This window comes from Lolium perenne, chromosome 1 (assembly GCF_019359855.2).
Source record: "Lolium perenne isolate Kyuss_39 chromosome 1, Kyuss_2.0, whole genome shotgun sequence".
Lineage (NCBI taxonomy): Eukaryota > Viridiplantae > Streptophyta > Magnoliopsida > Poales > Poaceae > Lolium > Lolium perenne.
Genome location: NC_067244.2, coordinates 258895960 through 258909701, shown reverse-complemented (window position 1 = coordinate 258909701; position 13742 = coordinate 258895960). Strand labels below are relative to the sequence as shown.

General features: G+C 47.4%; 2 protein-coding genes and 1 long non-coding RNA gene across 3 annotated transcripts; 1 reads left to right on the top strand and 2 right to left on the bottom strand.

Annotated features, from left to right (window-relative positions):
- Positions 1-951: 951 nt before the first annotated feature.
- LOC127326343 (uncharacterized) lies at positions 952-3696 on the bottom strand. Its single transcript, XR_007867778.2, has 2 exons — positions 3559-3696; positions 952-2122 (listed from the first exon to the last, which is right to left on the bottom strand). It is a non-coding gene; the product is annotated as an uncharacterized lncRNA (long non-coding RNA).
- LOC127326341 (polygalacturonase At1g48100) lies at positions 1616-4864 on the top strand. Its single transcript, XM_051353213.1, has 7 exons — positions 1616-2068; positions 2970-3101; positions 3211-3387; positions 3470-3511; positions 3600-3807; positions 3944-4134; positions 4234-4864. The coding sequence occupies exons 1-7, from the start codon at positions 1616-1618 to the stop codon at positions 4612-4614; spliced, it is 1584 nt and encodes a 527-aa protein (XP_051209173.1). The 3' UTR covers positions 4615-4864.
- Positions 4865-6473: 1609 nt separating this feature from the next.
- On the bottom strand, positions 6474-13271 carry LOC127326342 (cinnamoyl-CoA reductase-like SNL6). The gene is made up of 5 exons (XM_051353214.2): positions 12868-13271; positions 9822-9997; positions 7198-7398; positions 6972-7125; positions 6474-6882 (listed from the first exon to the last, which is right to left on the bottom strand). Exons 1-5 carry the CDS (start codon positions 13121-13123, stop codon positions 6563-6565), a joined length of 1107 nt encoding a protein of 368 aa, XP_051209174.1. The 5' UTR covers positions 13124-13271; the 3' UTR covers positions 6474-6562.
- Positions 13272-13742: the final 471 nt, after the last annotated feature.

Here is a 13742-nt window from a genome sequence, read left to right as displayed (position 1 = left end):
TCATCAAAGGAATTCGGTAACTCAATACCTTGTGAGATTAGTCTTGGATTTTGACTCAAAATTGGATTATCTAGTTCAAAACTTTTGAATTATGGTAATTAAATTTTGGATAATCTATATCCACATGCTATTTGATATATCATATCCTATATCGTATCTGGAGCACTTCTTCAAAATCGGATATTCTTATCCACCGAATTCCTTAAAATCGGATATAGATACCTAAAAACGGATTTGGAGCCGGTTATGTCACCGAAATTATCCTATCGATTTACACCCACACGGACAGATCCATCGTGCGATGAGGCAGAAGAGAAGGAGGATGAATTGAGTGGTGGCAATGCGCTGATGCGAGCACACAGATTTGGAACTTGCAAGGATGGGGACGGCAGATTTTGGAAGGGGAGGCAGGTGGTTGAGTTATTAGGCTGGAGGGAGGTTGGTCAATCGACAAGGCCTCGTCCCCGTTGATCGATCGACCTCTTCCCGTTCCCGTCTGTGACCGTAACCCAATAATACACGTGACCTGCAGTTGGGACTTGGGAGTAATAAGCCAGACTCAAACCATCGGCTCCTGATGCCGACTGCAAATAATGTGTCTCACACTTGCGAAGAGAGAATTGTTAGGTGTCTAATCGCAGCCAGCAGCCCTGTCCTTCAAAGTTTCTGCCATAGTTAGGTGTGCTCAGGAATGAAAATGTAGTAAGTACAACTGCAAAATCCATCCACTCATCCTACATGAAGCTTTTCTTGATGGAGATCCTAAAAGGAAGGCTACGAACTACCTGCATTTAGGAGTTCCGGCATAACACCCGTGGAAACAAAAGATGGAATTAAATGGTGTGATGGACATGTCATGATCATTGGCCAGGTGCCTCAACAGCAGGAGCAGTGAAGAGATTCACGGGCTATTCCCTAGTCCCCACCAAAGATGTATGCATACTCAAGTAATGTCCACACATAGCTAAGTATATATATATACTGAATTTGTGGTCACAATCTGCTACAAAGAATACTCTGACAATGAAACTAACTGCACAAGTGTGAGCCCAGGAGACAGTGTAATCACCCGGGGCATTGCGTCTTGCACCAAACTAGTGTCAAATGGATCGAATAGGTACAAAGGCTTCTATAACTCTCCCCTACCCCGTGAACCATTAGTAGTGCATGCAGACAAGCTATTACATTGTCTGTTCAATACTTCTATTCCTTCTGGGTTATGGCATTTGGGGATGAGCCAGCCAAAACCTGTCACAAGACGATCACCACCATACAACTGTGCTGGTGATGCACAAGAGCAAGAAACTACAGAAACAACAACTTAAATTCTCCGTGCAGTTTGCAAGATCGCAGTTCATCAATCCATTCATCGCCTCCCGTCACACGCATGCACGTGACTCACTCGGGCTGGTACCTTCCGTTATCTCCATTCCTTTGTCCCAACCTTGAGGACGAGACATCCATGGAGCTGGCTATTTAAATTTCTCCTTCCCTCTTCAAAACCACACGCACACTCTCTGTCTATCCCCTGCCCAGCTTCCTTCCAGCCCCAAGCACACACAGACACTGCCACCATCGACGAACTGCAGACAGATACAAAGTTGCAGGCACGAAGATGAGCCTTGGGTCGAAAGGTCTCGCCATCCTGCTTATCTTTGTCTCGCTTGCTCTGAGCTCCGGCGTTAGCATCTGCGAGGCGAGAAGCGGCAGCCACTGGAGGCAGAAGAACGGACCCTCCACCACCATGTTCAGAAGCAAAGGAAAAGGGAAGAACGGCGGTTCTTCCCACAAACGATACCAGCCGAGTCCAAGCACAGGCCCGAGCGTGCCCATCAGCCCGAGTCCAGCAGTGCCAACACCAAGTCCAGGTGGTGGAAACTGTTATACACCACCAAGTCCGCCACCACCTCTGCCGCCATCGCCGCCACCACAAGCATCACCTCTGCCGTCGTCACCGCCACCTCCACAAGCACCGCCTCTGCCGCCACCAGAAGCGCCATCGCAGGACACAGCCTTCAACGTGGTTGCTTTTGGAGCAAAGGGTGATGGAGTGACAGATGACACTCAGGTAACCAGCACTGCTTCTGAAGGTGCCGCGTCCCGAAGTAATCAACATTTGCACCTGCATCATACATTCTGAGTTAGAGTCTCATTCTATTTAATTTACTTTATTTTAAACATTGATTCCATGGTTGTTCAGAAGGCTTCCTCGTGTATGCTTTGTATCTTCAGGAAAACACTACTATCATGCAATTTTGAAGTTAGTTTGCTGCAGGGACATTCTTGCCAAGATTAGAGTCTCTTATAATAATATTCCACGTGATTGCACAATCATATGTTTTCATTAAGCTGCACATCATATGTTAATGGGAGTTTGGAATTTTACATGTCAAGACAAGTGTACATAATGCAACAAACTAGATTTGTTTTTATCTTTAGATTGTTCTTTTCTCACATGATTGGGCACACTCCCATAAAGGCATGTGTGTCTGGATACTAGTGCATTTACTTGCGGTCCATGAGGAAAAGAATAGAAACTTTCTATAGTAAGTAACTGAAGGTATCATGTCAATGAATGCCTCACAAGAATACAAGTAAAAGAACGTACCATGTCAGTGAATGCCTCACAAGAATACAAACTTTCTATACTACTTGCAGGAATTTCTGTATGTATGGCTGACAGAGCACACACAACAACTGCATTCTCGTGGCTCCCAGAAAATATGGCAATCCTCACATTTAGTAGAGTTATTAAACTATAAATGCATTCACGCCTGTGAAATTATACTACAGTTCCTATCAACACAATGAGCTAACAACAACCTGGTAATTAATGTGCAGAGAACGATGCTATATTGAGTGCATTCCGAATCTGAGAAAATACAGTTGGGATCACCACTCATGCTATGATGACACACTTCAGTATTCTTTCCCAACATACGTTGAGATTAATTACTGTCTATATACAGGCTTTTGAAGCAGCATGGGCAGCAGCGTGCAAGGTGGAGGCATCTACCATTCTTGTACCATCTGAACTCGAGTTTGTTGTTGGCCCGATTTCATTTTCCGGGCCTAACTGTAAACCTAACATTCTATTCCAGGTAACATTACTCCTAATCTGAAATAAGTCCTCCAAAACCTGAAACAAGTCAAGAACTATATATCATCACCGGAATTTCTTGTACTAAATGATGTGTTCTCGATTTGTAGCTGGATGGAACTATTTTAGCTAAAACTGGTGCAAGGGCATGGGGCTCTGGTTTGCTTCAGTGGCTCGAGTTCACAAAACTAAATGGAATAACAATTCAAGGCACTGGTGTCATAAATGGCCGGGGTCAAGAATGGTGGGCCAATTCAGATCCAAATGATGACAATGATATGGATGCAGTAAGGCCCGATCATCTAACAAAATCCTTACTATAGTCAAAGGTAGACAAGTTTAATTGTTTGCTTTGGATGCTTCGAACAGTACAATCAAGAGCTGGAGAAGATGCCACAGACTAAACCAACGGTAAGCGGATTATACTGAGGCACTTGAACATAGTTGCAATTGCATACCAGAAGTATTTAAGCGGATACGGCTGTGTACTCTGATGCAGGCCCTGAGGTTTTATGGTAGTTCCAATGTCAGAGTAACTGGTATCAGCATCGTCAACAGCTCCCAGTGTCATCTGAAGTTTGATAGCTGTCAAGAAGTGATGGTTCATAACTTAACCATCTCTTCCCCTGAGGATAGCCCCAATACCGATGGAATTCACCTGCAGAACTCCAAAGACGTCAACATTCACCACACAAACCTGGCTTGCGGTAATGCTCATAAAATTTGCTCAAGTATTTAGAACTAAATATACTACAAGGCATAAAAAGAGAACAATAGAAGTCTGTACAGAGAAACAAAGAGAAAACCCAAAACTGGACATGAAATATTTGCCTTGCAATGCAGGTGATGACTGTATTTCCATCCAGACAGGCTGCAGCGGCATAAACATACACAACGTCAACTGCGGACCAGGCCATGGCATCAGCATCGGTGGCCTAGGAAAGTACAACACCAAAGCATGTGTCTCCAACATCACCGTAAGAGACGTCAACATGTTCAGAACAATGACCGGCGTCAGAATCAAGACTTGGCAGGTAATCCTACTATGATGACTATGCGACATGATTCAACCACCACCGCCACTATGCATACATATAGCTAAGCAGACTGGCCGGTTACCATTACCAATGCAGGGCGGCTCAGGGCTGGTTCAGAACATAAGATTCTCGAACATCCAAATGTCGGAGGTTCAGACACCCATCATGATAGACCAGTTCTACTGCGACAAGACGGCGTGCCCGAACCAGACCTCGGCGGTGGCGGTCTCGGGTGTGCAGTACGAGAACATCCAGGGCACTTTCACGATCAAGCCCGCCCACTTCGCGTGCAGCGACAGTTCGCCGTGCTCGGAGATCACCCTGACCGGGATACAGCTGAAGCCCCTGGTGGTGCCGCAGTACCACATGTGCGGCCCCTTCTGCTGGCAGGCCTTTGGGGAGCTGTCCACGCCCACGGTGCCTCCCATCCCTTGCTTGCAGCTCGGCAAGCCGGGCGGGAACCATGATGTGTGCTGAATTTCTCGGAGAGACGCACGTGGTGCGGGCAACTCTCGGTGATTCTTCGGACACCTTTCGCTCAATCACTACGTGGTGTGAATAGATATATACATGTGCTACAAGGACATGTTAAATCATGTGCATTGGCATTTTTTACAGGAAATATAGGGTAGTCAGTAACACAGTATGTGCAGTGGTGTACATATGATGCATGCGCGCATTATATTGTTATAATGGGAGAAACATGAAGAACCATTCGTATGAGCTAGGTAACATGAACACAAATTAATATCTGCAATATACAATCTTGCCGGGGGAGTGCTGCCCTTGGTGCGGGACAGGTTCAGCTAACCCCCAGCTATCATCAACCCGTGCCGAATGGGAGAATGAGCCAAATAGTGTATAACCACTGGATCAGGGGAGAGGGGGGGGGGGGGGGGGGGGAGACGATTACCGCTCGCCGGCTTCGAAATCGCCAGCGGTGCGCGCGACGGGGGATCCCCAGCAGGAGAGGACCGGGGGATGCGCGAAGGCCATGCTCCGACCAAATCCATCCTCGGCGTGGCCTCCGTCCGCCTACGCCGATATACTACGGTGAGGTGCGCTGCGCTGCGATGCTCACCGCCGTCCCGATTCCCGCCGTCGGCTGCCTGTCAGCCGCTCGGCGAAATGCCTACACGCTCAGAGGAAGCAGACCTCCATTCGCATGGGCCGCATTCTCCCGTTTCCCGTGAAATCATGGTGCCTTACTGGGCCAGGCCAGGGCTGGATATTGAATGTGAGCCTCTATACTGACGGCCCAGACGTCGACTTAGATTTGTTCGGAAAGTAAGAAAAAGGTCGAAAAGCTTATAAACTCGATGATACAAGGTTTACAGCACAACCCACACCGACCAAATAACAAAACAAGGACTCACCGTGTATTGTATCTATGCCACGTCATGACCGAAGAAGGGAACTTCACGAGACTGACTCCAACCTCGGGAAGGCACAAGCCAACGCACCACCCTGCCCATAAGCGCCTAACACTGATGAGTGAACAGCGCGACCGAACCTGACCGAATGAGACGTCGACCAAGAAGCGCCTACGACGGTGTACATAGCGCCCCGGAAGCTCACGCGCTGAGCAGGGGCCAACACTCACTCCAACCGGCCCACCGGGGACTCCACGAACCACCTAGGCGACGCCCCCAAGGAGCGAATGGCCTAGACGTGTCGCTGTCGCCCGACCAGAAAGATAGATCTAGGGTGCCCCAGTGCTTGAGGCAAGCCGGAGATGTTGTCGGCGAAGAAGGATGGCAAATCACCGTCTCACCACCACCAAACAAGGACTAGGCAGTGAGGACCCAGTCCATCGTCGCCGACACAACCATAGTGCCCAGCCACCAGCGTCTTCAGGCACCACCACGCACACCCGCTACCATGGTGAGATGCAGGCCCGCCCAAGCTTAGATAGGCCACACCAGGAGGGATGCCTCTACAGTGGGAGGCCACGCCCACTCCGTCGTCGCTGAGCTGCACTGGCGACGGGAGCTCCACAATAGCATGACGTCGTCGTCAAACCATGCACCACCGCCGGCAGAGAAGAAATGAACCACCGCTTGAGGGAGAAGTCCCCGCCGCAAGAGCTTCGGCCAGCAGGTCCTTCAGTGGCGGCGAGGGAGGAGGGAGCCAGCGACGGCGTCACCCCCCGTGTCACGTAGGGTTGGGCGACACAGGGGTGGATGTGGGCTTTCCATCGCCTCCATGTTGTCGGCACGCAGCCAATTCTTGCCGTCGGCATGCACCGGCGACGACATGGTTCTCTTCCACTAGACGTTGAAGAGAAGCTTGGTGTTCTATTCTACGAACTACGATGGTGATTTTGAGATCAGACCTTTCTAAGCTCAGCTTTATTAGACTTGGCACAACTCTGTACAACGCCAACTCCACACCTCCTCCTCCCGCGACGATCATCTTTTGTTTCCTAGTCGTACGCAACGGGGAGGTAGGCGTCGTGGGTGCACCGCCTCCGGGACGACACCAGCCTTGCCAGCTTCCGGTTGCAGAGCTCGGATGACGGCCCCGCCGCCATGTCGCCACGGGCGGGCGCCGTGCCCCTGGGCCGGAGCCCCAGCTGGCGCTCCAGCTCCGCAAACTCCTCGGCGCGCCGCACGACGTGGTCGAAGCAGATGTACCGCCCGCCGGCGGTGCCGCTCATCGCCTCGTACACGCGCACGTGCGCCTCCGCCACCCGCTCCACGTCCGCCGTCGCCAGCACGCCCTCCGCTAGCATCGCGTGCGCTCCTGACAGATGAAACGAAACAGCAGCTCGTCAGTGTTGGCGAGCAACTCCGGCTAGAAGAAGAAACCTGATACACTGAGCATAGAGAGACCTTTGAGGTAGGCGATGGACGGGGTGGAGTTCCGCCGGCGGAAGCCCGGCCCGGTCACCAGAGCGGGGCACACCGTCACGAGCTTCAGGTCCCTGCCCCGTGCCGCCCGCCACGCAGCTTTCTCCGCCATCGTCTTGCCCAGCGCACACCACAGCTAAAAGAACATTAAACGTCAGCACATGCTAACAGAGTGGGAAGGCTAAACTACAAGTTTCAGAGAGCTCACCTTGTTGTCACGGCAGAAGGCCTCGTCGCTCCAGCAGCTCTCGTCGACAGTGGTGGGGAACCGGTGATGGTGAGGGCTGTTCTGCCTCCACACGCAGGCCAGCAGCGACGAGGTGAACACGCACTTCCTCACGGACTCCGCCCTCACGCACGCTTCGACCACCTGCTCTGCCGCTTTGGCCTCAAGAGTCGCCATGTGTTTCTGTTCAAATTAGCATTGGAAAGGTTAGGGAAGCACAAGGCCGCTTGGGAGTAAAACCCAGATCAACATTCCTAGAGGCTGTTTGTGATTGTGAAGCACAGACTAGAAAATGGCGATCTCTTCCGTTGTTTTAAAAAAAAGTGATGTAAAAGCAAAAGGTATTCTCAATGTACTGTGCAGAATATAAAGTGGGGGTATTCATGATTTCCTTATTCTGGACGAAGAAATTGGTCAAGAACTTCGCTTAGAAATGCGCTAGAAGAAATTATTAAGTCTTTTAAGGAAATTAAAGTACTACACCTACTTCGTGCAGTAATCATGTCAACTACTATTTCTAGTAAGTGCAACTTCAACTAATGGATACTGCCCCACGCTATTTACAACAGTACAGGCTCTCTACAGTCTAATCAGCCAGTTGCAAACATGATGTCTCTGGTTCTCTAGGTTTAGTGGCATCTGGTCCATGTTCACATGATGTGATTGTGAGTGCCCAACTAACAATGATGTGCATAAAACATATTGTGTTCCATGATTGGATCTTTGAAAGGAATCATAAAATTGATAACTCAGCAAGATTAAAAAAACAGAAGTAAAAATATTCTACAAAACTAATACTACTGGTCCTTGATCATAAAGTTCTCGACTTCTCATAAAAAACTGAAGGGCAGGAAACCAAATCAACATCGATGATCTACTGAGAAGTAAAGTCAACTTTTATCTGATACTTTGTACAAAGTAATTTTCTTGGCCCCTACTGCAAGCCTGCGATCCACTATGATTAACTTTGCAAGAGCTGCTTTGGAACATTCGGATACCAAAAGGACTATCAATTTGGCAGAGAATGTCAAAAAAGACAAGACAGGACACTACCTAACCAACTCTTTATTGACCCAAAAGTTGCTGAAGTAAAGCATTGTGAGGTACTGAATTTGAAAAGCTAGAGGCAGTGCTCAATTTCATACAGTTCATCACCTGGATGAGCTTTTAATTGCAGCCAACAGAGCAATCGGATGCCTTTAATATTTGCGTTCAAATCAGCAGCACCCCAAGCATAAGTAAAGAGTGTGTGGACTTCATATTCAGGCTAGATGCTTTGCATGATAAGTAATCTACACTGCAGGCGGAATTCACATGGCATGGCACAATAAACCTAAATAACATTTCATCACGCGTTCTTTATTAAGTGTATGTAAGGTCAAGATAAACAATACAGAGAGTGGCATAAACAAAAACAACAACAGGAACTATATCCATACAAAAGATGACTCTGCTAAAGAAAGTGGTGCAACATCAGGCATGATCTAATAAAGTCCCAGCAACATAATCTGAGTGGATTTGGTGGTTCCACATTAAAACACTTGCATACGAATATAACATATACTTGGAACCATTTTAGTTCTTCATTTGCACTACTATCCAAACTATTTCCATCATTAAGGTGTATATTTGGAGTCAGTAGCCACCTACCAATCCACTCATTGTAGTAGGTATGCTTGCAAAATGGCTAGATGCCTAATTCTTCTGATTGCCGCGGTTAATTCATATCATTCCTTGATGCTGTGGTCAGATATAGTGCCACAGAAAAATGTAGAAATAAACTCAACAAAAGGAACTCAAGCAATGACATCTGAAAAGTTAAGCAATCCAACTAGACGAAGCCTATTTAATATAAAATTTTGGTAGCCTCATGAAGTTCAAGAATCAATGGTTGTTGGCAGAATTCACATCGGAGGTGAACACCCTGCCAACCAATCTTAATTATGTAGAACATGCACAGAATATTGATGGTGTAGCTAAGGCTATTTCCCAGGATCATTGATGGGTAAGTAAGCACCTACATATATACTTCATAATATAAATGGCCATTTTAACATAAGAAACTTTTGCAATTGCATGCTGTGATAGAACTTCTGGGATTGTCCGGCATAGTACAAAATAAGTTGTCGTTAAACTTGCATAATAACAATAACTGAGCGCAAGGTGTACAGTTATTAGGTACGAAATTTCATCTCTCTGTAGCAACATCTGCTTCATTAATATGATTGGAATGTTATCTGTTAACCACGGCCATACCTCTGTCGTTATCTCTCGGTATTTACATTTTAGAACACTAGCACCTTCTTTTGTACCTAATTAATGATGATGTCCTTATCTAGTTGACATCCACCTATTCCATAACGTATACCTCTTGCCTACCTTGAAACACAAAGAAAATTGTTTTTTGTGTCCAAAGTTGAGATGCAGGAGCAATGACATTATCAAAACAGCATCTTTATCAATCATTATTATGCAGACAAACAAAATAAGCAGACAAACTTATCCGGCATAACTTTTCCATGGATCATTCTTTTATGATGATGAAACTTTCTGTTCATGGACATATATGTACCTATTTAAGGAACATTACAGGTTGAGGAGCTCACCGTGTAGCCGGAGATGCCCCCTGGATCCACCAGTGATGAGGTATGAAACACACCAACACAGCCATTGAAAGCTCGGTGCAAACTCTCGGGGTCCATGACATTTGCCATCACAGTCCAGACCCCATCCCTGCCATTCTCGCCGAACATTTCCATCTCCCGCAACTTATCCAGATCCTCTGCCACAGCCAAAGAAATCACAACTAAGTTAGGGATTTCAATTTGGCAGAACATGACCTTAATGTTTATGTTGCTACTTCGAGTTCAGTAGGACTATTTTCTACTATGGGTGGGCCATCATCGTATCAATGATGCATATGTGAGTAACACGTCAAGCTTCAGAAAGAAATCCCACTTGACAGTATAACTGTAAAGAGGCCTCCAAAACATTGTCACATTGAATACTGTTTAAGAGAGATGGTATGGGATACATTGTACATCCACTGTTGCTGACACAGAGTAGGGATAAGAACATACACACAGGTTGTTTTCACAACTGCCCTTCTTATCTTCCAAAAAGGTGCTGAGTTTTAGTGTTCGAGAACATATGCCCACGGTTTCTCATCCTCCCTGATTAGGAAACTACACACTTGTGGAACTGACAAGCTGCTAACGGACAAGAATTGACGCATCACTTATTTTTAGGTACCAAATAAAAATTTCAAATGGCCCATTGGGTGAGGTGGTAAGATGAGGTGGCCTTATCAGTAACACAATTCATATGTTCCTTAAATGTCCCGAATAAAGAGCCGTATTCGTGGGACGATGACCGCAGTTAAATGTAGTGTGTGAAACAGCCTTAGTAGGTAGAGTTGGCCGGTGTTACACCACTAAAATCGAAGACATCAAGTGCTGGCTCAGTAACATCAGCAGTCAACACATTTTGCTACTGTCAAAACTGGTGTTGCTCTCTTCGTTGACCAAACTACCGAACAGACCTAGAGCATACAGACGGAATGAGCAACTTCAGATCCTTTTCTTACGCTTTCGCGCCGACCGGCTAGGGAAAAGGTAAGAAACGGACAGCAAGAAAACCAGGACGTCTCATGCATGACTTGGTAGGCTCTTGCTTTCCAAATGAGAGTGAACTGACTGATTTGTTCATAAGGGGCACGCAAATTTTTCTAGCGGTCCAAAATAAATGCACTGGTAAAATGTCATACAGTGTGTACCAAAATGTGATGCAACACTCAGCCAATTGTCCATCTGTCCAGCAGAAAAACACATACCTACGCACCAACATTTGGACACATCACTGCTGGTGACATACTCCAGGGTTGTTTGGTTTCTAAACGTGAGATGGGATTATGTCGACTTCTGAAGCAATTAAAATGACTCTAGAACCCTCCGGAGAACGAAATTAGCGATATTGTGTGCCTGGCTGCTTTGCAATTAAAATGGGATTATGTCGACTTTTGATAATGAGAGGCAGACTGTGTGCGCCGCAATTTGGCAGTGGCCTGAACAGGACCATAATCTTTACTTCAAGTTCAGTAGGACTATTTTGTATTATGGGTGGGCCAGCATCGCATCAATGATGCATATGGGAGTAACACATCAAGCTTCAGAAAGAAATCCCACTTGACAGTAACTGTAAAGAGTCCTCCAAAACATTGTCACATTGAATACTGCTTTAAGAGAGATAACATGGGATTCTATTTATGTCACATTTTTGCTGACAGAGTAAGGATAAGAACACAGGGTAGTTTCACAACTGCCCTTCTTATCTTCCGAAAAGGTGCTGAAGTTATAGCGTTCGAGAACATGTGCCCACGGTTTCTCATCCTCCCTGATTAGGAAACTACACACTTCTGGAACTGCCAAGCTGCTAACGGACAAGAATTACGCATCACTTATCTTTAGGTACCAAATCAAATTTCGAATGGCCCATTCGGTGAGGTGGTAAGATGAGGTGGTCCTATCAGTGACTACTAAATAAAAGAGAATCTTATCAGTAATACAATTCATATGTTCCTTAAATGTCCCGAATAAAGAGACATATTCGTGGGACAAAGACTGCAGTTAAATTTTCTTGTGCTGAAGTGTTTGAAACAGCCTTAGTAGGTAGAGTATGTCACCAGTAGTGCTGGGTCAGTGACATCAGCAGTCAACACATCTAGTTACTGTGAAAACTGATGTTTCCTTGCCCTCTCTTCGTTGACCAAACTACCCAACAGACCTATACCACGCAAACGGAATGAGGAACTTCACATGCTTTTCTTACGCGGTCAGGAAAAGGGTAAGAACCGGACGGCAAGAAGACCGGGACGTCTTGGTAGGCTCTTGCTTTCCAACGAGAGCGAACTGACAGACTGATTTGTTCATAAGGGGCACGCACGCACGCACGCAAATTTTCCTAGTGGTCCAGAAGAAACGCACTGGTAAAATGTCATACGTTGTGCACCAAAATGTGATGCAACGCTCAGCCAATTGTCCGTCTGCCCAGCAGGAAAACGCATGCCTACGCACCAACATTTTGGACACATCACTACTGGTGACATACTCCATGGTCGTTCGGTTTCTAGACGTGAGTTGGGACTGTGTCGACTTCTGATGCTACTGAAACGACTCTAGAACCCTCCGGAGAACGAAATTAGCAATCTTGCGCCTTGTTGCTTTGCTAGCCAAATGCCCGTTCCTGGACCCGAGTGGGCAAATTCTTGACTGCAATTCTGCAATTCCCATCCAATTACCCAAGGTAGAACTCGTGGATTGCAAAGACGGAGCTGGATTCTTCAACAATTCTTTATCCCGGAGAAGGGAACCATATACCAAATGTTAGTAAACTATTGCTGAATCCGGAGAAGGAGCACGTGTGAAACCACGGCGCATTGCGGAATTCGCCAACGCGCACAAGATTTTAAAAGCAGCGGGGGGGGGCGGGGGGGGGGGGGGAAGGGGAAGGTGGCCAGCTGGGAGGGGCCGGCGGCGAAATCCAATGGCGAAGTTCTCTCCGTCTACTCCGAAAACACGCATTTTTTTACAAAAAAAAATCGAAAGAGCTCGCGAGTCGGGCTGGGGAGCCAGCGGGCGGGCGGAGCAGGCGTACCTTGCGTCTCGAGGGCGAGGCGGACTGTGTAGCCGTGGCGGAGGAGGCGGTCGACGACGGCGAGGCCGAGGAAGGAGATGCCCCCCGTGACGCAGACGGCGCGGGGCTCGGCCGCGCCCTCCTCCGCGGCGGCGGCCCTCTTGACGGCCGCGCCCGGCCGGCGCCAGGCGCCCGCGCCGCCTGGGCCGAGCAGCAGCGCAGCCCGCAGCTCCTCCACCTCCGCCTCCATGCTCTGCGTGCTCCGCAGCACCCCCATGGCCGGCGTCTGCGCGCGAATGCGGTCCGGTTGTGGGTCTGGCTTGGCGTCGCCGGCTGGGCTGGGGTGCGTGAGCGTGGAGTGGGGACTGGTGGATGGTGTGATGGTCGGGCGATGGGTGGGTGCGCCCTGCTCGCGTCGGCGACGTGGATATATATAGTATATATGTATATATACATATATAAAAGCGCGGGGACGAACGCCACGTCGGCTTTTGGTGAAGTATCGAGCTCGTGGTGCTGGGCTGCGCTCATTGTTATTACAGTATACGGTATTCTCGTTTTTCATGTTTTTCTATGCTTAACTAAAATATAGTCTACATATACAAGGACCGTGGGTATAAATTTTGGATAGTTAGAAAGCATTTTCCGAGACGAGTCCAACGATACTTATTACATATCAAATAATAATAAGAATTTCTCAAAATTTTCCATCAAAATTTATCTTAGAATACGTATGTGTGCATCTTGTTCGTCGAAACATAAAGGCGCCACTTTTCTGCTAGAATTTATCGCTCCGTATCACTTTTGGTTTCAGGGACATAAATCTATCATATTTTGCCTTTTTCCGGAAAAAAACAATGATCTCGTATTGAGCATGAGTTAACACAGTTTCTGAT